Here is a 25,353-nt window from a genome sequence, read left to right as displayed (position 1 = left end):
AAGGCTGAGTACAGGGCAGCTTTCACCGCTACAGTAGAGTGTGTTTGGCTTCGACAGTTACTTATAGATCTTGGTATTCGTCAGACATCCTCCACTATTGTCTACACTGACAGCCAGAGTGCTTTGGCCATTGCGCGTAACCCAGTGTTTCATGCGCGTACCAAGCATATTGAAGTTCACTATCATTATGTTCGGGAGCGGTTGTCAGTAGGAGACATAGAGTTGTTCTATCTTCCCACAGAGGACAACATAGCAGATATGTTTACAAAGGCACTTCCTCGTCCCAAGTTCGAAGTCTTCCGACAGGGTTTACACTTGGTTCCCTTTGTTACATGATCTGACATCCCTTTTACATTCATAGGTGGCTATATCCTTTTGGATGAACACGTGCCACCATGACCAGAAAATACTAGGTATTCTGAGACGTTTCCAGAGTACTTCAGCCCATCCCATGGAGGGGGGTTTGTAGGCCATCTCCTGGTGGCTCTAGTGATGCCCTATAGGCCATGGTATGTGCCTTGTCGGCATAAATAGAGGCACTTGTAGTGTTAGTGCCTTTTAGGCCACATAGGACACTTAGTCCTATGTGACACCTAGGACACTTAGCCCTAGGTCTAGGTACAAGTACCTTGTACTCTATCTTTTATCCAAGTTTGATGTGACGGCTAAGACTAGTGCGACTCTAACATAACTGTACTCTCTCTCTTTTGCCATCGACCCTTCATTGTTTGACTGTCATGACTGTTCTTGGATTCATCTAATGATGTATATAGAAATGAAAAATCAGGTGGACCAGAAATGAAGCTGTTGTAAGCACTCCAGAGAGTGCAATTGCATGAGGGCCCTGTGTCTGTGTATGTGAAGAATAAACCATGATCCCACTCTTTCATGAAGGTGGCTCTCCTGGCCACTGTGGGACATAGGAACCTTGGATCATGCCCCAAGTGGCCATAAGGGTGTGTACAATATCCTATCAGATTACTGAGAGTGATTGAGAGGCGCACATTATGCTGAGTCATATGAAGAATGAACAGTTTTTGCTGAGTTATAGGAACTACAGGTAGTTTAGTTTTGCTGTAGCACTAGAAAGATCAGGGACTTTTGTCTAGTCTCATGATGGAAGAAGCTTGACATTAGTCTAGTTCTTTGTAGTGGGGTGGCTTGAGGGTCCTCTCACAAGCTTGCAGATTCAGTAGTTGGAATATAATGAGAGTCCTTTTGTATTCATGCAAACAAAAGCTTTCTATCATCGGTCCTCGTGAAGATATGCTACCTAAAAGCAGCCTTGCATATAGCTGCCGGTCCAACTAGGCAGTCAAAAAGGAATGTATATCTTGGAAGTCTGTTTGGAATTGCTAGAACTTTATTTTCACAAGGATGTGAGTCTATCTTGGGCATCTATCTTTTGAAAGAGATCAGGTCTTGAAAAAATCAGCCCTAAATATACATACAACGAAGCTATCTCTACAGGCTCCCTGAAATATACAAATATCTGTTGGAATTTTGACAGTCCAGGATATCAACTAAACTACTGAGGGAAAGGAAAGCTAACAGCTCAACTGTAATTTGAGAAGATGCATCTACAAATCAATATGAAATGACTAGGAGGATAGGAAATAGATAACTTTAAGGTAAGACCAGCTGCCACGAGTCAAGAGATAGAGGCGACCTAAAAACTAGGCAAGTTATGAGTTGAGGAGCTGAAGAAGACTGTCACGTGCGATGGAGTAGATTAAGGAAGAAGATAATTTGCATTAACACGTTCTGCCTTATACAGGCTCTAAAAGCCGGGATTCCTGCATACACTCGGCAACTTGCATGGCTACCTAGATTTGATCTACCCATAACTTCATCACTGACCTCACACCATTACATCATAGCATAGATTATGCAATATACATCTAGCCATTCATCTGATCACTACAGTTTCACACTTCCACATTTAGTTTAGACAAGCAAAGATGTTCACCAATGGAGAAAATTTGAGTTTGATCCTCACTTTTCTGTAGTATGGAAAGCAATTAAGAAGAGGGATCCACCTAATTGAGAAGCATTCACTGAGGAGTCACATGCAAATGGCGACACACTACCGGTTGGTGATAAAGGATTGAAATGGAAAAAGTATACTATTGAAGATTGCTACCTACTCTACAAGGGTAGAGAATGTGTCGGATAGTAATGACATTAAGCACTAATTCGAGTGTCATAATAGTTCGAGTGTTGGACACCTAGGAATTCAGAAGATGTATGTGGTTCTAAAGAGGCAATTCTTTTGGTCTGGAATAGATAAGGACGTCCAAGATTATGTATTGAAGTGCCAAAAATGCCAGGTCAATAATGTTGAATGCCTTAAGGTAGGAGTGCTTCTACACCCATTGGAGATTCCATCTGGCAAATGGGAAAGCATCTCTAGGGCTTTCCTATGCACCTCCTCGATAATGTCTAGGTCTAAGTGTGACCTAGATCCAGACTCTCTAGCCCTTCTATAATGCAAGTGCTGTCGAGCCCTTTGGTTTCCCGCCTTGCCAATCGAGCAATAGACTTCCGCGATTATGATTGACGTAGCATTCCCTTCCCCTTAAGAATGGTTTACGTCCTTGAAAACAACATTGGGAAACCTCTGGAGATTGCTTACCCTTTCCCATGTTGAACTCGCTTCAGGTCTATCTTTTTATTTTACCAAACATTCTTGGTCTAGTTTGGTACTGTTATATGCAAATTCTAATGTGTGTAAATATTGTTCCCAATTAGTTCATCGTTTACTCACATATGCTCGAAGCATATCCTCAATGGCTTGGTTGACCCTTTTGGTTTGACCATCACTCTGTGGATGATGTGCTGTGCTCATATTCAAAGAAGTTTCCAACCTCATAAACTCAGCGATTCAAAAATGGCTGTTAAATTTGCTATCCCGACACTAACAATACCGGTTGGTAGCCCATACAATATATAAATAGCTCCACAAATAGCCTGGCTAATTCTGGAGTTTTAGCCTCTTCATTGGTTGGAATAAAGTGAGCCACCTTGGTCGACTGATCCACAATTACCCACACAGAGTTGCCCCCTCTGTGTCCTAGGGAATCCAACAATAAAATCCAAGGGGAGGGCTTTAATGCAAGGGGTCCTTCATGGAAGACATGGCACCAAAAGAAGCAGCCACTTGGCAAGTGCTGGGCTAGGAGGAGGTTTCTAGAGGAAGAGCTCTTGTGAAAGGACTTAGAGGACAGAGAGAGCACTCTGGAATACCATGGCTAGGTGGTGCGATGTAAGAGAGTCCTTAGGGAGTTTGATGCTATAGCATGGCAGGGATCTCTTCATGTGATGCTGCCCACGTCGCACTTGTCCACTGTGCCCACATAGCAATCCTCATCATCCCTTTTATGCTGCAGGTCTTCCTCCCCCATGGCCGCCTCGCCTCATACTGGAGCAACAAACCACGGTGGACCCACACCCATTTGTCGATTCAGATGCTACAACAGTTCCCTCATCCTTGTAGTACCAACCATCATTGGCACCACACCTCTCGGTCATGAACATGTCAGCCTCCTCAAGCGATCCAGGTCCCCCACATCAAGTCCATCCATAGAGGCACCATCTCCTACACTTTGCAGGTGAGAAGGCAAATACCATGGATCCAAGCTCTATATCAACGTGTCACATACCAGGTACTAAGTGTAACCAAGATCCGCTCTTGATAATGAGATCCCTACGGATGAACCACGTAGATCCTGGTCTCCAAGTGTTCACTTAGAAATTCTAGATCATCCATCAACAACATCCAGATCCAATCCCAAAAATGAGCTTCCTCGTGAAACAACAAAAGACAAAGGCGAGCCCATTACGCAAAACTGTGTGTAGAGCATGTTTCTAGTTACAAAAGAGACTTGGACTACTATAAGAATTCTTTTAGGGTTGGTGATGAAGAATTCAAGACGCTTGAGCTGGTAACATAGACGGTTGTTCACGAGGCTTCTGCACATTGGTACAATTGCGGGATGTTGGAGGCGATAGTGGATGAACTGGCTGAAGCCTTTATGGTATAGACTGGAAAGAGAGAAAGAAAAAAGTTTATTAAAGTCTTTGAAAGACCAAAGGGTCCATGAGACTTGAAACCAGATATAATGAGAAAAATTTAAAAGGGTGGGGCCACTAAGCACACATCCAAAGAATTATTAGACCTAGAAATTACGAATTGCAACATCGAAATGCTTCCCCCTTTGTGCTTGCATGCATTTGATTCCAATCTTGCAAGTCACTCCAAAAGGTCGTGCTCTGATAGCCTAGTTCTCAGCAGAGCTGAGTGGGCAACCCCTTCGCAAAGGTCTATGGTTCCTTCAGCTCAATGAACCATCTCTCAATGTCAGACATCAAAACAATCACACTTGGATCTACAAACCTAATCTCAGGGATAGGATACTTGGGATCATCACTAGGAGAAATTCTTCGGTTACCACATTTGCTATTGTCCCTAACCCATATCAGACTTGGACTCCTCCTCCTCGTCCTCCTTCTTCTTCTTCTTCTTCAACCTCCTCCTTGTAGTCTCCTGCATACTAGCTGGGCTCATCATAGTAAAATCATTTCTTTTTCTTGCTTTGACCTTCAATGTTTCCTTCATTCTTCTTTTTGTTAAGATTGCCTTTGCCGAGCTTGCCCTTTCCCTTGTCCTTATCCTTTCTTTGAGCAATAAATGTTTGCCCTTGCCCTTACTGGAGTGAGGGTGGCATTTGCTGACAAGCTACCTCCTAGAGTCCCTATAGGAGGAGAGAGGGCCCCAGACAAACTGACCAAGTGGAGTATTAGTGACATCCTAATACTGAGTTCCTTTCTCAATGACACTACAGCCATAGCCAATGTCGATCGAGATCATCTCCTCTATCATTACCTGGCCAGTGGTGTTGGTTTCCCTTACAACATACCTAAGTTTTGACACTAGAATGAACAGCTAAACATTTGGCCCACTGATGGGTATCTTCCACCCTCCCTCCCTTTTTTGGCTCTCATGCAGACAATCATATGTGTACTGTCCCATGGAGACAGTGCAGTGTATTATTTTCACGTTAAACATCAGCCTTGGGTGTGGATGCCCCCTTCACAGGTGCCACCCCTTGGCTCCTTATTGTATTTGGTATTTCTTCAATCTCATAGACCGTTTGGTCTTTCGAAGTAATAAAATTTCTTTCCTTCTTTCTTTCTCCATCATAAATCTTTGCTCGAGCCTCCCCCTAACTCTTCTGCAACATATTTACTATGAGCATTGGCCACCTTATGACCAAACAGCTGGTCTGTGACCCTCTTGGTCCTTCACTTTTGTGAGGTAATCATGCACGGTACGTCCCTCCTTCCTCGTGGTGCACAGCTGACTCCGGAATTTGAGGGTTCTCATAAAATTATTTGTCTCGTATAGGTCCTTCAAGATATCCCATGCTTTCTTTGTAGTATTTAACAACTAGAATTACCATGTGCAGAATCACCTTATTCATTGTTTTTCCAATAAAATTGACAGCGCTTCAGCATCCTTGTCCTCCCATACTCTTTCACCATAACTGGATCAGCAGGTACTACTTGCGTTTTCTATTTTATCCATTGTGGGCCTGAGTCTTAGCTATGCTCCTATCGTCAACTTTGACACTCTCCTTGCTCCCACGGGCTCCGTATGTTCACCTTCCAGGTTGGGTAATTGCTCCCTGGTTGGGTAATTGCTCCCTTTTAGTTTTGCCTCCATCTCCGAAGTTCAGAATAGGCATCCATTTGTACCATTAGACACAACCCCACTCTGCAAAGCGACCATGGAGCACCTTGCAACCATCACTTGACAAAAGACACACCTCGCTGAATAGTGGAACTTCGTCCCTCTCACAAATTTGAGTTGCAGTAGTTGATACCATGTCGGAGACTAGAGAGCTGCTTGCGTTGGCCACAATACATTAAGTTTATCTTCTTCATCTTTCATTCTTTCACAATGTCTTTTGTTACATATGTATGCTTCACATGAGGAGCATGGATGAAAATGTCTTTAGCTATAAATAACTTGGATTTGTTTACGTGTGCTAACTGTATAGTGATGAGGAAGCATGATTGTAAATGCTATAAACAAAGAGATTTGTGGTTTGGGCTTTGTACATTGTTGCTTCTTTCTTTTTTCCTTTGGAAAATATTCATGTCCTTTGTTGCCATATTACAGCAATTGATTGGCCACTTTATGTAGATGAGGAAAGCTAGTGAATTGTCCCATTGGATGCTTCTGAAATGTTTAGATTGGATTATTTTCCTTGCAACATGTGGATAATTTTATTTCAGATTATCTAAATGGTTTATTGAACCATTTTATAGATCTACCAAGCCTTCAAAAGTTGACGCTAGGTGGAAAAGCAGTTGAAGGGGAATTTTTGACTGTACTGGGAGCGACATTTGAAAATGAGGGAGAGCAACAGATCTGGCAGAAATACAAGAGAGATATGAAATATCAGTGGTGAGATGGATATCCCATTCACATCATTTACACATTCAGACAATGAAATTTTTTGTTAGTAAGACTGCTGGGTGTGCAGGTCCCGATCAGGTGCTCCAGGCACGGTGGATTCATTTGAGGCTTTACCTTTGCAAAGAGCAAGCTCCTACAAGGTCCGGTCAGAAGATGTTGGTTTCATTCTTCGCTGTGAGTGCACAATGACAGACATATTTGGTAGAACTATGGAACCTGTGTCAGTGCTAACTTCTCCAGTTGCACCAGGTGTGTGGCCTGTTACTTACTTTTAAAAGTTTGGCTTTGCATGTCTCATCTATCTGGTAAGTTTGGGTGCAATTGCTCTACAGTACATATCCTAATATAGTATTGATGAAAGGTCATGTCAGGTACAGAAATGTAAACTGGCACAGGATGCACGTACAGCTTTAGATTGTTGAGGTTCCTTTCAACCCATAGATAGGGTATATACAATCTAAATTGATAGCAGGACTCAGTCCTTTAAAAAATACTTTCTAGAATATAGCAGAAACCTCACATTGTGTGGAGGAAAGGCAAAAAATGTAGGACTCATTGCTTCCTCTGAAATGATTTTAAGACATTTAAAGCATAGTCGTTTCAAATGGTGCATTTATTCTCCTTCGGCTAAAATTGAAATTGAATCTTGGTTAAACTCTTTTGCAGATTCAAGGTCCTCAAGGATAAGAATCGTTCCATGTGTACTCAGAGCCATATGATGATCAACCTAGATTTTCTACTAGTTTCAAGTATTCATATTTCATTACAGCTGAACAATTGTGGTTGCGAGCTTCATCTGTAACTCTGCTTAATATATGTATACCTATGCTTATGTATGTATGTATCTTATACACATATACCTGTGTGTGTGTGTTTTTCTGATCATCTTCGCCTCCGTTTCCCGAGTCACATATTTGGGAAACATTTTTGGTTATTTGGCAGATTTAGGAGGCCTTTATCTCAATACTCACTCTTTTTCTCATGGGTGAGATATTGGGCTCTTTGGACAATCTGGGAAGAGCATAATTTGGCATACTTGGGCCGTCAGTTTCAAAAGTCATATGAATCTTTTAGAGCCTCATTGCGGCAATCTTTATATGATGCCTGCCATGAGGGTGATATACATGCATCTTGCATTGAGATTTTCTTTTTATGCTTCTGATATGTGGGATACTCTCCATCTTGGAGACTTTCCCTCTTGTAAAGTTATGACAATATAAATACAATGCACTGGATTTTACCAAAAAAAAAGTGTGTTTGTATGTCTTAAAACTTTCACCCAAAAAAAAAAAGGTGTGTATGTCTTAAAATCCCTGGGGCTGCATCTTTTTTGGCACAGGCATATGCTGATGATTCCTTCTTTATGCCACAGAACTCTCCCCGGGAAGTCCGCATGCTTATGACCACATTATCATTGTATGGATTAGCAGCGGGATTGCATGTCAACTTTGACAAATCCAAATTGCTTCCCCTGAAACAATGTGACTGGCATTCTATTCTCTGGCCAGGTCAAGTAGTGCATTCTAAAGATGTAGTCAGGCATTTGGGATATCCTATAGGATGGCATATCACCAGGAAGCAGCAGCTAAAATGGATCTTCCAAAGACTTCAACATAAATTGGAATATTGAAAAATTTCTACTTGGCCACTTCATGTCAGGCTCAGAATAGTACAGTCTATTGTAATGTCTTATGTTCAGTTCTTTCTGCCTTTGCTACATTGGTCCTCTAGGGATATTTTAGCTTTTATGTCTCAAGCTATGGAGCTGTTATGGAGGACAAAAACTACTATGAAAGCATTGAGACTGCTGAAGATGGAAATGGTGTGCTCTCCTAGGATGCATGGAGGTCTTAATATTGTCAATATCAGATATCATGTACTTGCAAGGAAGGCGACTATGCTCAACACTTTTGTCCGTCAACAACAGCCATGGACTTGTATGATAGCATCCATGTGTGTCAACATGAAGACATCTGCTTATGGCCATTGGACTACTGATCATTGGGAGGTTGTCATTGGGAGATTTGTAGGGAAGATTCCTGGCTGCCCTTTCTCTACTGCTCTGATACTGGACTGGAAACAAGTACTTTCTAAGGTCAAATGGGCTCCTGATAATCACTCGGGGACAAACTCAATGAGGAAAGAAAGTATTCATTGGAGTGCCATCTTTGACATTCCACTTGCTTTACAGGAACCTGTTCGGGCATATAATCTCATGAAATTGGGCATTAGATACATCAATGATGTGGTAGATGATCAAGGCTATGTCTTATCTTTTCCTCAGGCCACTGCCTCTTATGCATTGGGAATGCATCATAGGTTGATATGGAAGAAAATTGCTGATCTCTTGCATCCTTTTCTACCTATTTCTCCTGTGGCTGACATAGACAGGCTTATGGATTGGCAACTGCACCCCTCTGCCACATGCTCTCATTCTATTCCTCTGCCTGTTTTGACCTCCATTAAAGCCTACAAGCTTCTTCAGCCTGCCCCATGGATTCATCAATATGCTAATACTCTGTGGCATATCAGGCAGGCCCTTTCATGGTGGCGGAAGAATCTCCGAATATTATGGAGGTGTAAAATGCCTTTGAAACAAAGACTTTTTCTTTGGAGATGCATGACCGGCACATTGTCAGTGGGAATCACACTTGCTAAACGTCACATTGCATCATCCACATGCTTACGGTGTCAGGCTCCATCAAAGACTGTCCCTCATTTGCTTTGGTACTGTCCGTCTTCTCGGAACCTCCTTGGGAAAATTTCAGATCATCTTCGCCTCCGTTTTCCGAGTCACAGATTTGGGAAACTTTTTTGGTTATTTGGCAGATTTAGGAGGACTTTATCTCAATACTCACTATTTCTCTCATGGGTGAGATATTGGGCTCTTTGGACAATCTGGGATGAGCATAATTTGGCATACTTGGGCCGCCAGATTCACAAGTCATATGAATCTTTCAGAGCCTCATTGCGGCAATCTTTATATGATGCCTGCCATGAGGGTGATATACATGCTTCTTGCATAGAGCTTTTCTTTTTATGCTTCTGATCTTTGGGATACTCTCCATTTTGGAGACTTTCCATTTTGTAAAGTTATGACAATATAAATACAATGCACTGGTTTTTATCAAAAAAAAAAGTGTGTGTGTATGTGTGTGTGTGTAGTGTATCCATATGAGTTCTTCCGAGCCTCATTGCGGCAATCATTATATGATGCCTTACATGAGGAAGATTTGGATGTTTCTTGTATTCAACTTTTCTTTTACTGCTTCTGATGCATAGGGCTTTGGCTCTCTTTTGAGCACTGCCCAGATGTAAATGAAAGTTTCATAATATAAGTATCTTGGTTTCACCAAAAAAAAAAAAGTGTGTGTAGTGTATCAGCATAGGTATACTACACATGCTGATACACTACACACTTTTTTTTTTGTGAGAAGAAATCTTTATTTCTATAGAATAATTACATTCATAGCTGCTTCAAAAAGCGAAGTAGCTACTACTCAAGAAAAGATCTCAGTATAGGCTGTATACACATCCTGATCAATCAAACGAGTCTGAAAACAATCGTAGAATGATTGTTGCAGAGATCGTTTGAAAAAAAGGAAGGATGAAAATAGTGGATCACCAAAGACTCTATGATTTCTATCCATCCATAAAGTCCATAGGGTCCAATATCGCACCCATACAAAAAATAAATCAAAACCCTGTCTCTGGGGATGAAATCCAAACAACCAGAAAAATCTGCCAAAAGTAACAGTAGGAAATCGCTGTCGAAGCCTCTGTCTGATGAGAGCAATGAGATCAGAAGTATTTGGATAGGACCAAAAGATGTGGAGCACTGATTCAGTAGAGTGCGAGCATCTGTGACAAACAGCTGAAGCAATATGTCTGTGTGCGAGTAACTGTCCAGATGGAAAAATGCCAAGGAGAACTCGCCATAGGAAAAGCTGTTGTCGAAGAGGGACTTTGTAATGCCAAAGGAGACGCAGCCTTTTTCTCCACCACTTCATTGGACGATCCATATGCCAAACAGTATTTGCTCTGTTGGAAATCCAAGGTGGAGGTAATAACACTCTATACAATGATGACACTGTGATATGTGAAAGCTTAAAGGACGGACATGTGAGGAAGGAGAGCGTAAAATCCAATCCTCAAGCCGATGCTGAATTTCTAAATGAGGTACCGGCAAGTACGGTTGGAGCATTGCTGAAATTTTATGCCATAAAGGACGATAATGAGCTCCCAGGCCATATTTGCGAGCAGCCAAAGAAAAAGATAGAATTGTGCCATCATCTTGAAGTACATCCGCCACAGAGGAAATGCCTTTGAAGGAGAGAAAATATGAACGTGGGGGTTCTTGTATGGCCAAAGGTGGGTGGAATACTTTAGACCAAAAGAGATTCTCTTCCCTCAAAGAGTTTCCCGAGAGAGAGTCCCTGCCTTTCCATTCCAAGTGGGAAAGAATGTGTTTCCAATCAAGAAGCAGAGAAGAGACAAAAGGGCATCCTCTGATCTTGCCTTGGATAGAACCAAATAAAAATTCCCACTGAGTAGGCTGCCAATTCCCAAAAGCAGATGTATGAAGATGTAATAAGAGAGAGCGAATCATAAAAGCCCAAAGCTGATCTCCTTGTAGAAACTGCATCATCATTTTCCCCCTGTGAGCAAGTAAATGCATTTGAATATTGAGAATGTTCAGACCCCGTGCATCTTTGGAGAACAGAGACGATGCATGGAGAGTAATCTGAGACTTTGTTTGCCATGTTTTGAACGCCAGAAAATTTCTATGATAGCTGACATAAATGAAGCTAAATCTGCCTTAGTGAACATAGTAAGAGTAGATAAAATTGTATGTATGCTATCAAAATGGATTGTGTAATTCGCAGACGAACATGTAATGGCCAAGTTGCAAGCTTCCAATATTCAAGTTTTGCCCTCAACTTTACTAGCACCCAATCAGTTTGTTGTAAACGGGTGAGTCCCCAGCCTAAAGGATAACCAAGATGTCGAATGAATTGAGAAGCAGGGACAATTTCCCCAGGCCACAAAAGGTTGTGCCAGTCTTGTGCATGTAAAGGCAACAATTTTGATTTTTGAAAATTTACCCGAAGGCCAGCAGCCAATCCATATGTAGAAAGAGCATGCATGATCATGGACAGATCAGCCCGAGTATTTTTTGGAGTAAAGAATGAATCATCAGCATATGCTTGAGCAATCATGCTGCGACTGCCAAGGATCTCCAAACCGTGCAGCTGGTCAGTGTCCAAGAGGTGATCCAGATATTGAAGCAGTGGATGAGTGGCTATGGCAAAAAGTAAAGCACTCAGTGGACATCCTTGTTTGACAGAGCAAGCAAGAGTCCAGGATGGAGAAATATCTCCTGAAAGTATGCAGGCAGCTGCACTATCTTGATATAGCCAATTGATGAGTTGCTGCATTTTTGTGCCAAAACCCAAAGCCTGCATAGTCGATGAAATAAAATCCCACTGAACTGTATCAAAAGCTTTGGCAATATCAACTTGCAATAACAAAACATCCTGCTGTGTGTATTTGGCATATTCAATTCCAATGTAGGCATTAGCAATGTTATCGGTGATATGCCTACGCGGAACAAAACCATATTGCGCAGGATGCAACCCATCATGTAAAAACCCCTTTAGCCGAGCAACAATCATTTTGGTAGTGACTTTGTAAATTACGGGCATAAGAGTGATAGGTCTCCAATCAGCCAAAGACTCACAAATTTGTTTTTTAGGAAGGAGTTTAACAAGACCTCTCTTCCATGTGTCTGGCATTTTCAGATGTTGCCATGCAACATTCACCATAGATAGTAATGGATGCTTCAAAAGAGGCCAGTGTGCTAGAAAAAACTCGACTGTCAAGCCATCCCATCCAGGGGATTTCCATCTGCCACATGATTTGATGGCATCTGACAGTTCCCTCTCAGTAAAGGGTTCCTCCAATTCCAAAGCTTGAGTAGGAGAAATGATTGGAGAAACATTTTGCAACAGTAAATTTCGTGCAAGCAAAACCTGTTGCGAGGGAGGAGCTACAGAGCCAAATTGCTGAGAGAAGTGATGCACACAAAAGGAGGCAAGCTGTGACCGTGAAGTAGTCCATGATCCATCAGGCATAAGCACTCTGCAAATTTCTGTTTTGATTCTCCTCTGATGCAAACTCTTGAAAAATTCTTTTGAAGAGCAACCTTTATATGTGAAGGCTCTTTGTCTTGCTCTAGTCTCCCATTTTGCCAGTTTCCTGTGATCATTTAGTTTAAGACAATGTCTGGCCTGACATAATGTGGTTTGCTTATGCATGGACAACGAACGATGACGACTGAGTTCAGTGAGGTCTTGACAAGTAGACTTGGCCTTAGCAATGGTTTCCCTCAGCGTCTTCATGTAAGACTTGCCATAAGCTCTAATCACCATTTGCATTTTAGAAATAAAAGAAGCCCAGGCATCATCAACATGAAAATGGCTGTTAGATGAAAGACAATGAGCTGCTTCAGTAACCATTGCCTTGAATTCAGCATGTTGCAAATAATTGTTGTTGATGATTAGATGTCGCCTTTGTGGCAATCTATCATGTGGCATCTTATGAAAAGATAATCTCAGCCATAGTGGTGCATGGTCTGAATGCACAAAGGCATAGTCAATCCACATTTTGCATGCGAAATCCCCATTTTGTTGTGGAGCAACACTGTACCAACGATCCAGTCGTGCCTTATAAGCAGAGAGAGCATTATGTTGAAAAGTGTAGCCCGGTGACTGAGGCTGCAATTCCTTCCAGAGGTCAACTAGATCCAAATGCAAAAGTAGTTGAGACCAGGCATGCCTTTCAGGAGATAACATATGATCGTGGTTGGAAGTGTTGTCTCCCTGTTGTGGAGCATTATTGAAATCCCCACATATGTAGGCATGAGATCTCCACGGGTATTGTTGCATAGCATCCCAAATTACAGTTCTGTCTCGGGATGACTGAGGTGCATAAACTGAAGCAAATTCAAACACCTCTCCTCTTATAATGCATTGGAGAACAAGCCATCTGCCTTTGTTGTCATTTAATGCAATGACTGGTTGAAGCTCATGTTTAATCAGAAGGACAACCCCTGAGAAAGAGTGCTCCCCAGCATAGAAAATGTCATACCCACAGTAGTGTCCTGTCTTGCCTGCATAAATATGTTGGTTGTGCTCTTGTAATGCTACTATGTCAGGCTGAAATCTGTTGATGTACAGCCACACAGATTTCCATTTCCTACTGTCACACATGCCCTGGACATTGAGTGTAAAAGAGGTGATGTGAGCAGTCTTATATACAGATATTTATAGTAATGTAACAACTATGTACAGCAGCAAAATGTATGAGGTCAGCCTTGCATTTCTATCTCAGGGTCGAGGCCTCGCCCCTGAGAAGAAGTAGTCGCCTAAGAAGTGGACAGCAAAGCAGCAACCTCTTCTTCAGGAAAGAGTGTTCTGCTGGCTGTTACTGCAGCCCATGTAATTCCAATTCCTGTATTGATCTCTGGGGTGTTTCCACTAGAAGAGGAACCATTCCAAGTGCGGGGGGGTGGAATTCTTCGAGTAGATATAACCTTTCTTGGGCTCTGCCAGCCATCAGTTGAAGGTTGCTTTCCTTTGGACAAAGATTGAGTAGCAGGAGGCGAATGTAAAGTAAGATTCGAATTGGTAGCTATTGAATCTTTGCCTTTATCTTGACTCCCAGAATGCTGTCTACTGCTTTTATTTTTGTTGGCAACTGGAGTAGGAGCATCTTTAGTGGGCATGTGGACTGGCAAGGTGACTGATGTATTTTATGTTGGTTCAATGGACACTGTGAAGCCATGTGTCCAAACTTTTTGCATTCAAAGCAAGCCCCTGCAAATAAACCCCATTTGAGTTTATAAAATGCACTCCCCATGTTCACATTATTCACCGTGACTGAGTAAGAGTCCGGTGTGGGGTTATTAGTATCCCAGAGAATGCAAAATCTGTTTGAATTACCATTTGGCCGTGGTGGGCAGACCACTTTACCTAAAGAGGCTGCAATTTTAGGCAAAAGTGAGGCCATGCATTGGGGAAAATCAACAACTTCAACCCAGACTGGGCATCTGTGTCGGATTAAAGCGTGAAAGTCCCTTGTGGGAGACCATGGCAAGACATGCACCATTTGCTGCCCAAAGGTGAATGTTCAAAAGCATTTGTCTGTGGATCTCATCCACCATGATAACCTCAAAAAAGCCCCTGGCTGCATAATGTACTTTACGAACAAAAGAGCCAGCCAATGTGCGTGTCAGCCAGTTGCCTATTTCTGCAGCAGGTGGCATCCGGCCTGGAAAGAATAATATGACTGCATTCTTGGCATACTCTCTGTTTGGATCCACAATTTCATCGACCTCAACCATGAGGCCAACTGAAGGAACCGAGTCTTTCCACTCTTTTCTCGTATCTGCAAATCCTTCATGCATTACATCATATACTAGTTGAGTCTCAATCGTGTCATGCATCGGGTCATGCTGACCCTCAACCTGCTTTTGTTTCTTGCAGGGCGCCGAACGCTTCTTTTGAAATGTTTTTTCATATGAATACTCTGCCATGACTTAGTAAGAAAAGGAGCTCGAGGATGAAGTACGAAAGGGATTGAGCAGGTTATGCTATACGGACCACCAACGGGGTTGTACGGAGAAGTCTGTACGGACGATGATGAATTGCAGAGAAATACCAAAGGAAATTTGTACGTAGGCTGGTCTGTATAGAGAAACTGACGAAGACTAGGAGAAACTGAACGAAAGTGGTACGGTACAGGCTGGGCGTACGGAAGCTGACGAAGGGCTAGGCTGTACGGAAACTGACAAGGAGACTAGGCTTTACGGAGAGGCTGACGAAATCTGTACGGAAAGGTTAGGGTATTTCTGCGTTGAACGAAAGAAGACGGAGAGCAGGGAGACAGTACGGGCCTACACGCAGATCTGCGCAGGGATGGAGACCGTACGGACGTGCGGACGTACGGAACGTACGAAACGTACGGACAAAAAAAAGCCTGCAGGGGGATCAAGGCGAGGCGGTCCTCCTCTCAGCTGTGTCACGTCGCTCACACCTACACTTACACACACACACTGTGCTGATACACTACACACACACACATACACATATACCTGTGTGGTGTGTGTGTGTGTGTGTGTGTGTGTGTGTTAATGCTTTGCTTGCAATTGAGTATGCCAAATATTCTAAACAAGATGTTCTCATTCTGCAAGTAGACATTGCGAAAGCATTTGATACTGTCCATTGGGATTTTATCTCTCAGACCATGCAAAAATTGGGATTTGGCCCTCGACTCGTCCATATCATATATTGGCTCTATTCTCAGGCCACAGCGCAGTGCTTGCTTGGTGGTGGGTTATCAAGAACCTGGACTATGACCCGGTCAGTGAGACAGGGTTGCCCTCTTAGTTCTTTACTGTATGCCATTGCTACCCATCCGCTACTGTTGCATATGGATTATCTTGCAGATACAGGACAGCTTCATGGCTTGCAAATTCCAGGGGCACGGTCTTTTCTTGCACAGGCATATGCTGATGATTCATACTTTATGCCCAGGAATTCTCAAAGTGACCTTTCTCACTTGATGCATACACTGAATGACTTTGGCATAGCTGCTGGACTGCAAATCAATTTTCAGAAATCGGAACTTCTAGCTTTGAAAGAAGCTGATTGGCATGCACTTCTCTGGCCAGGTCACATTATCTCTTCCCACACTATTGTGAGGCATTTAGGCTACCCCATTGGCTGGAATATTACTCCGCAACAACAGCTCAAATGGGTGCTTCAAAAGATCAACAAGAAGCTGGAATACTGGCATTTGTCCACCTGGCCTTTACATATTCGACTTCGGATAGTACAGTCCATCATTATGGCATATGTGCAATTTTATTTGCCTCTCCTTCCCTGGTCTTTCAAGCATTTGGCTTCCTATATGTCTCAGGCTATGGAGATATTTTGGAAAAGCAAATCTCATAAAAAGGCTTTGCGATTACTACCTATACAGTCTATTTGTTCACCTAAGACTCATGGGGGGCTAAACATTCTCAATCTCCAAGTTCATATGTTGGCAAGAAAGAGCACTATGATTGCTGATTTTTTTCAGCAAAAACAGCCATGGGCTATTATGTTAGCAGCAATGTGTGGAAACATGGCGTCTCATGCATATGGGCATTGGATTATAGATCACTGGGAAGCAGTCATGACCACATTTCAAGGGAAAACTCCTGGTTGCCTTGTTTCTAATGCTTTTATTCATGATTGGAAGAGAATTCTCTCATATGCAAAATGGACAGGTGCTTCTTCTCATCATGGTAATTCTCTTCGTTTGAAAAGCATCCATTGGAGCAAGGTGTTTGAATCGCCTCTTGCTTTATAGGCACCTATTAAAGCATACAATCTCATGAAATTGGGCATCAGATTTGTTGCTGATGTTGTGGATCAACAAGGTTGTATGCTTTCATTTCCACAAGCCTGCAGGACATTCTCGTTGGGTCTACATCATAGGTCCATTTGGAGAACTCTTTCTACTATGTTGCAGTCAGTTGTTCCGGTCCCTCCACTGTTTGTACAGGACAGATTACTGGACTGGAAATTGACTTCCTTACCTCCTGCTACTCATACGCTCTCAATGCATAATTTGACCTCCTCGAAGGTCTACAGATTTCTTCTTCCATCGCCATGGATTGATAAGCATGCCAACACTCTTTGGAATTTGGATAGGCCTCTATCCTGGTGGCAATCACGACTCATGAAAATCTGGAAAGCCAAATTGCCATTGAAACAGAGGTTTTTCTTTTGGAGATGTATAGTGGGAGCTTTCTCCATTGGGGCGAAATTGGCAGCAGGCCGCATTGCTTCCCCCTCCTGTCTCCATTGCTCTCATAACTGTGAAACAATTCCTCATCTATTATGGTCTTGCCCACACTCTCGCATATTGATCACTGGTATTTCTCATTTGCTGCGGCTTCGGTTTCCCTCCATCAGATTTGGGAAACTTTTCTGGATGTTTGAATGCCTCTCATCTCAGATGTCTCCATTCCTCCTCTTCTTTCACTGGACTCGCTTTTGGGTACTATGGACCATTTGGACTCAGAGATTGCATTCCAGGATGGGTCAACAGTTTCCTCAAGCATATATTTTCTTCAGAATGTCCCTCAAGCAATCCTTATATGACAGTTTTGCTGCAAGGGACTTGGATGCTACTAGCCTTGAAGTGTTCTCTATCTATTTTTGAGTTTTTTACATTGGGCTCTAGTTTGGAGTCTAATGTCAGTGTGTGGGAGACTTCCCATCTTGCAAATTTATGAGAATATAGATACACTAGATTTTACCAAAAAAAAAAAGTGTGTGTGTGTGTTGGAGGAGGTCGGTGGTGAGGTCGTGAGGGTTGCTGCTCAGCCTCCCTGAGCCCCCGTACACCGTACAGTTCTGTTTTGCTTCCGCCTTTTCATCAATCCCGCCCTGCTTTACTTCATGGAAGACCAGTTCAAAAGTTACTCTCGCAAGGAGTCTTCCCGGGACTCCAAAAGACAGCAAGTTGATTTCTCTACTGCAGATTCTGTAGATGCTCACTATGTTTTTGACATGCTTAAAGATGAATTTCATCACAACCGGAAGGAGTGGGCCAAACCTCCCCCGGCCATCAAATATAAGTTGAAGCTGCCTTCATTGGTTGCTCCTCTTCGAAAGTTCTCTCAGCAAGCAGTTATCATTTTTTTCCTAGGAAAGTTACCTTCAGCCAATGATGTGGCCCAGTGGGTTCAGGCATTGTTGGGAGGCTGCTTTTTTGAAGGAGTATATTTTGCTTCCAGGGGTTTTTATGAAGTGCATTTTTCGGATGCCTCATATCGTCAGCAGATATTGGAGATGTCGCCCTTATTCTATGGCAGACAAATGGTGCATGTCATGCCATGGTCGCCAAATAAGGATTACCACAGCCTCATTTGACATCACTGCCCCGTATGGGTTGACGTAGTGGATTTTCCGGACTATATGAGGGCTGAGTTTCCAAGTTTGGCAGCCACTTTGGGGCAAGTTGTATGCCCACCCCGTCCTTCGGGTAATCGCAATCTCTTTTGTATTCTTTGGGATACAGATCACCCAACTCCTCCTTCCATTGCGGTAGAAGTGGAGGATGTTCCCCTCGGTGAAAAATATTTTGATTTGAAATGGGGAGTTTTTGCAGGTGCTTGTTTCACATGCCATAAGTTTGGCCACATAGCCTCACAGTGTCCTGCAGTTCTGCATCAGCTCCCACCTACAGCTATTGCTGCAGAAAATACTCCTCCCCCTACTTATGCTCTGGGGTCTAAGGCTATGCCTACCAAACTGGGTGATGTCGCATCCAAATCTGTCCCTTCCAAAGAAAATGTGGTTCAGGTTTCAGCTAAGCAAAAGGATAAGGGGAAGGGCAAAATTTCAGAATCTCATGCCTCAGGGTGCCTGGCAGCAACCCAAAAAGGTATTCGCTCTCAAACCACGTCCGTTACAATCTCGCCATTGGGATGCTTCAACTTCTACCCCTGGTCACACCTCTACCCCCGCTGACAGCCTTGCTTCTCAACTGTGGGTTGAGGTGTTAAAAAGGGGCATCCTAGTATGTGACAATGATGAGGATCATAGAGCTAATGATCCAGGAGACCACCTGGACGACTTCCAAATCAGAATTGGAATCGCAATGTTCTAGTCATTTCCAGCATCTCCTTTCTCTTCAGCTTGATCATCTTATGCAAGTGGATCCAGCTAGGTCTCAATTTCTTATGCATGTCCAGCCCATATTGTCTCGGGAACAGGCTCATGCATTGGAGCAGCCTTTTATGCTTAGTGAACTGGATGATGCTTTGCGTCATCTACGCAAAAGCAGCTCTCCTGGTTGGGATGGATTGACTGTCGAATTTTTCCGCGCATTTTGGGGTGATCTCAAAAACACTCTTCTTCTAATGATCAATCATGCTTGGGCAGAACAATCTCTTCCCCCATCCTGGAAACATGGCCTAGTCAAATTGATTCCCAAAAAAAGCTTGTGTGAGACGATGGCTGATTGGCAGCCTATATCTCTCATGCCTGTTATTTACAAACTCATTGCTAAAATGATTGTCCTCAGAGTTCGCTTCTTTTTGCAAGCAGGACTTCATCCTAGACAGTATGGGTTTGTCCCTAGAAGGCAGATCACTGACAATATCTCCAATGCTTTGCTTGCGATTGAGTATGCCAAATATTCTAAACAAGATGTTCTCATTTTGCAAGTAGACATTGCGAAAGCATTTGATACTGTCCATTGGGACTTTATCTCTCAGACTATGCATAAATTGGGATTTGGCCCTCGGCTCGTCCATATCATCTACTGGCTCTATTCTCAGGCCACGGCGCAGTGCTTGCTTGGTGGTGGGTTGTCAAGAACCTGGACTATGACCCGCTCAGTGAGACAGGGTTGCGCTCTTAGTTCTTTATGTATGCCATTGCTACCCATCCGTTACTGTTGCATATGGACTATCTTGCAGATACAGGACAGCTTCATGGCTTGCAAATTCCAGGGGCACAGTCATTTATTGCACAGGCATGTGCTGATGATTCATACTTTATGCCCAGGAATTCTCAAAGTGACCTTTCTCACTTGATGCATACACTGAATGACTTTGGCATAGCTGCTGGATTGCAAATCAATCTTCAGAAATCAAAACTTCTAGCTTTGAAAGAAGCTGATTGGCATGCACTTCTCTGGCCAGGCCACATTATCTCTTCCCACACTGTTGTGAGGCATCTAGGCTACCGCATTGGCTGGAATATTACCCCGCAACAACAGCTCAAATGGGTGCTTCAAAAGATGAACAAGAAGCTGGAATACTGGCGTTTGTCCACTTGGCCTCTAGATGTTCGACTTCGGATAGTACAGTCCATCATTATGGCATATGTGCAATTTTATTTGCCTCTTCTTCCCTGGTCTTTCAAGCATTTGGCTTCCTATATGTCCCAGGCTATGGAGATATTTTGGAAAAGAAAATCTCATAAAAAGGCTTTGCGACTACTACCTATGCAGTCTATTTGTTCACCCAAGACTCATGGGGGGCTGAATATTCTCAATCTCGAGGTTCATATGTTGGCAAGAAAGAGCACTATGATTGCTGAATTTTTTCAGCAAAAACAGCCATGGGCTATTATGTTAGCAGCTATGTGTGGAAACATGGCGTCCCATGCATATGGCCATTGGATTACAGATCACTGGGAAGCAGTCATGACCACATTTCAGGGGAAAATTCCTGGTTGCCCTGTTTCTTATGCTTTTATTCATGATTGGAAGAGAATTCTCTCATATGCAAAATGGACAGGTGCTTCTTCTCTTCATGGTAATTCTTTTTGCTTGGAAAGCATCCATTGGAGCAAGGTGTTTGAATTGCCTCTCGCTTTACAGGCACCTATTAAAGCATACAATCTCATGAAATTGGGCATAAGATTTGTTGGCGATGTTGTGGATCAACAAGGTTGTATGCTTTCATTTCCACAAGCTTGCAGGACATTCTCCTTGGGTCTGCATCATAGGTCCATTTGGAGAATTCTTTCAACTATGTTGCAGCCATTTCTTCCGGTCCCTCCACTGTTTGTATAGGACAGATTACTGGACTGGAATTTGACTTCCTTACCTCCTGCTATCCATACGCTCTCAATGCACAATCTGACCTCCTCGAAGGTCTACAAATTTCTTCTTCCACCGCCATGGATTGACAAGTATGCCAACACTCTTTGGAATTTGTATAGGCCTCTATCTTGGTGGCAATCACGACTCATGAAAATCTGGAAAGCCAAATTGCCATTGAAACAGAGGCTTTTCTTTTGGAGATGTATAGTGGGAGCTTTTTCCATTGGGGCGAAATTGGCAGCACGCCGCATTGCTTCCCCTTCGTGCCCCCGTTGTTCTCATCACTGTGAGACAGTTCCTCACCTATTATGGTCTTGCCCACACTCTCGCATATTGATCACTCATATTTCTCATTTGCTGCGGCTTCGGTTTCCCTCTATCAGATTTGGGAAACTTTTCTGGATGTTTGGATGCCTCTCATCTCAGATGTCTCCATTCCTCCTCTTCTTTCACTGGACTCGCTTTTGGGTACTTTGGACCATTTGGACACAGAGACTGCATTCTAGGATGGGTCAACAGTTTCCTCAGGCATATATTTTCTTCAGAATGTCCCTCAGGCAATCCTTATATGACAGTTTTGCTACAAGGGACTTGGATGCTACTAGCCTTGAAGTGTTCTCTACCTATTTTTAAGTTTTTCCATTGGGCTCTTTTTTGGAGTCTAATGTCAGTGTGTGGGAGACTTCCCATCTTGTAAATTTATGAGAATATAAATACACTAGATTTTACCAAATAAAGTGTTTGTATGTGTGTGGGGGGGTTGTGTGTGTGTGTGTGTGTGTTATGTAGGTTTCGTCAACAGCAGGAGCAGGAGCGCGATTGTGCCATCTCCGCGAGCCTGTCAGAGTCTGGTGCCCTCCAGTCACCGTCGTGCCTTTTGTACGGTTACCCGTACAGGTCGTACGGCTATTCCGTACAGGTCCTAGCCTGCCTCAGCTGTTCCGTACAGGCCCGCATCTGCTGCTGCTTTTTCGTACCTTTTGTACAATCTGCTAGGTGTGTATGTGGTGCTTCCAGTGTGTAAGTGCGATCTCGGTGAGGTGTACGTCGATTTCTGTTTTGTCCTCGCCAGGAAACCTACGCAGCCCCGTCCGTACATCTGTACGGTCGCCGCACGGCGTCTGTACGCCCGTACGTCTCCATCTTTTCGTACTTTGTCCGTCGTCCGTACAGGCCAGTCTTCCCGTACTCAGTCCGTACCATCGTACTGTCAGGCTTCTCTCTGTGCAGCCCGTATATACCTCCGTACAACTCAGCATCGTCCGTACAATCTCGTCCTTCCTGTCGTACAGGTTTGGGGCTTTTTGCTCTGGTGTCTCCCCTAACAGTCTTGTGCCAAAGTCTTACCTTTCCCTCTGCTATCTCCTCACCAGCTATACTCTTCTTCTCCTCTCTTGTGGGCTCCCTGTGGATATTTCTTTGGGACTGGTTTTTTTGGCTTCCACTAGCCTTTTACAGGTACTTCATTTCTGAGCTTCCTTTCTTACAAAGTCATGGCAGAATATTCATATGAAAAAACGTTTCAAAAGGAGCGCTCGGTTCCCTGCAAGAAGCAAAAGCAGGGTGAGGGTCAGCATGACCTGATGCATGATACTCTTGAGGCTCAACTGGTATATGATGTAATGCATGAAGGATTTGCAGATACAAGGAAAGAGTGGAAAGACTCGGTTCCTTCAGTTGGCCTCATGGTTGAGGTCGATGAAATTGTGGATCCAGTCAGAGAATATGCTAAGAATGCAGTCATATTATTTTTTCCAGGCCGGATGCCACCTACTGCAGAGATAGGCAACTAGCTGACACGCACATTGGCTGGCTCTTTTGTTCGTAAAGTACACTATGCAGCCAGGGGCTTTTTTGAGGTTATCATGGTGGATGAGATCCACAGACAAATGCTTTTGGAACATTCACCTCTCTTTTTTGGGCAGCAAATGGTGCATGTTTTGCCATGGTCTCCCACAAGGGACTTTCAGGCTTTAGTCCGACACAGATGCCCGGTTTTGGTTGAAGTTGTTGATTTCCCACAATGTATGGCCTCACTTTTGCCTAAAATTGCAGCATCTTCAGGTAAAGTGGTCTGCCCACCACGGCCAAATGGCAACTCAAACAGATTTTGCATTCTCTGGGATACTGATAATCCCCCACCGGAGTCTTATTCAGTCACGGTGAATAATGTGAACATGGGAAGTGCTTTTTATAAACTCAAATGGGGTTTATTTGCAGGGGCCTATTTTTGAGTGTAAAAAGTTTGGACACATGGCTTCACAGTGTCCAATGAATCAACATAAAATGCCTCATGCCACTTTGCTAGTTCACATGCCTATCAAAGATGCTCCTACTCCAGTTGCCAAAAAAAATAAAAGCAGTAGACAGCCTTCGGGGAGTCAGGATAAAGGCAAAGCTCCAGTGGCTCCCAATGGGAATCTCACTTCACACTCACCTCTTGCTATTCAATCCTCGACCAAAGGGCAGCAACCTTCAACTGATGGCTGGCAAAGTCCAAGAAAAGTTATTTCTGCTCGAAGAATTCCACCCCCCCGCACTTGGAATGGTGCATCTTCTAGCGGAAATACCCCGGAGATAAATACAAGAATTGGGATTACATGGGCTGCAGTAACAGCCAGCAGAACACTCTTCCCTGAAGAAGAGGTTGCTGCTTTGCTGTCTACTTCTCAGGCGGCTACGTCTTCTCAAGGGCGAGGCCTCGACCCTGAGATAGAAATGCAAGGCTGACCTCATAAATTTTGCTGCTGTACATAGTTGTTACATTACTATAAATACATGTATATATGACTGCTCACATCAAATGTTTTACACTCAATGTCCAGGGCATGTGTGACTGTAGGAAATGGAAATCTGTGTGGCTGTACATCAACAGATTTCAGCCTGACATAGTGGCATTACAAGAACACAAACAACATATTTATGCAGGAAAGACAGGACACTACTGTGGATATGATATTTTCTATGCTGGGGAGCACTCTTTCTCAGGGGTTGTCCTTCTCATCAAACATGAGCTTCAACCAGTCATTGCTTTAAATGACAACAAAGGCAGATGGCTTGTTCTCCAATGCGTTATTAGAGGAGAAGTGTTTGAATTTGCTTCAGTTTATGCACCTCAGTCCTTTAGAGAAAGAACTACAATTTGGGATGCCATGCAACAATATCCATGGAGATATCATGCCTACATATGTGGGGATTTCAATAATGCTCCACAACACGGAGACAACACCTCCAGACATGACCATATGTTATCTCCTGAAAGGCATGCATGGTCTCAACTACTTTTGCATCTGGATGTGGTTGACCTTTGGAAGGAATTGCAGCCTTTGTCACCGGGCTACACTTTTCAACATAATGCTCTTTCCGCTTATCAGGCACGTCTAGATCGATGGTATAGTGTCGCTCCCCAACAAAATGGGGATTTTACATGTAAAATGTGGATTGACTATGCCTTTGTGCATTCAGACCATGCCCCACTATGGTTGCGGTTATCTTTTCATAATATGCCAGATGATAGATTGCCACAAAGGAGACATCTAATCATAAACAATAGTTATTTGCAACATGCTGATTTCAAGGCAATGGTTACTGAAGCAGCTCATTGTCTTTCCTCTAGCAGCCATATTCATGTTGATGGTGCCTGGGATTCTTTTATTTCGAAAATGCAAGTTGTGATTAGAGCTTATGGCAAGTCTTACATGAAGACTCTGAGGGAAACCATTGCTCAGGCCAAATCCACTTGTCAAGACCTCACTGAACTCAGCCATCATCGTTCGTTGTCCATGCATGAGCAAACAACACTATGCTAGGCCAGACATTGTCTTAAACTAGATGATCACAGGAAACTGGCAAAATGGGAGACTAGAGCAAGACAAAGAGCCTTTACACATAAAGGCTGCTCTTCCAAAGAAATTTTCAAAAGTTTACATCAGAGGAGAATCAAAACAGAAATTTGCAGAGTACTTATGCCTGATGGATCATGGACTACTTCACGGTCACAGCTTGCTTCTGTTTGTGTGCATCATTTCTCTCAGCAATTTGGCTCTGCAGCTCCTGCAGGTGCATGCTTTACATGTGATAAGTTTGGCCACCTAGCCTCATAGTGTCCTGCAGTCCTACATCAACTCCCACCCTCAGCCATTGCTGCAGAAAATACTTCCCCTTCCACTTATGGTCCGGGGCATAAGACAATGCCT

The 25,353-nt window shown here is 43.3% G+C and overlaps 2 protein-coding genes across 2 annotated transcripts in view; both read left to right on the top strand.

The window, feature by feature from the left end:
• Window positions 1-25,353, top strand: part of LOC147886083 (187-kDa microtubule-associated protein AIR9-like) — a 227,735-nt gene that overhangs the window by 163,640 nt on the left and 38,742 nt on the right. The window contains exons 30-31 of the mRNA XM_087395940.1: window positions 6,334-6,472; window positions 6,552-6,733. Of these exons, the coding sequence (XP_087252066.1) occupies window positions 6,334-6,472; window positions 6,552-6,733 (321 nt within the window). The remainder of the gene's footprint in view (window positions 1-6,333; window positions 6,473-6,551; window positions 6,734-25,353) is intronic.
• Window positions 8,244-9,533, top strand: LOC147886084 (uncharacterized). The gene has a single exon (XM_087395099.1). It carries the CDS (start codon window positions 8,244-8,246, stop codon window positions 9,531-9,533), a length of 1,290 nt encoding a protein of 429 aa, XP_087251225.1.

This window comes from Dipteris shenzhenensis, chromosome 24 (assembly GCF_047967505.1).
Source record: "Dipteris shenzhenensis isolate YYH24624 ecotype China chromosome 24, Dip_SZ_1.0, whole genome shotgun sequence".
In the NCBI taxonomy this organism is placed as follows: Eukaryota; Viridiplantae; Streptophyta; class Polypodiopsida; order Gleicheniales; family Dipteridaceae; genus Dipteris; species Dipteris shenzhenensis.
This window is presented reverse-complemented; position numbering and strand designations above follow the sequence as displayed.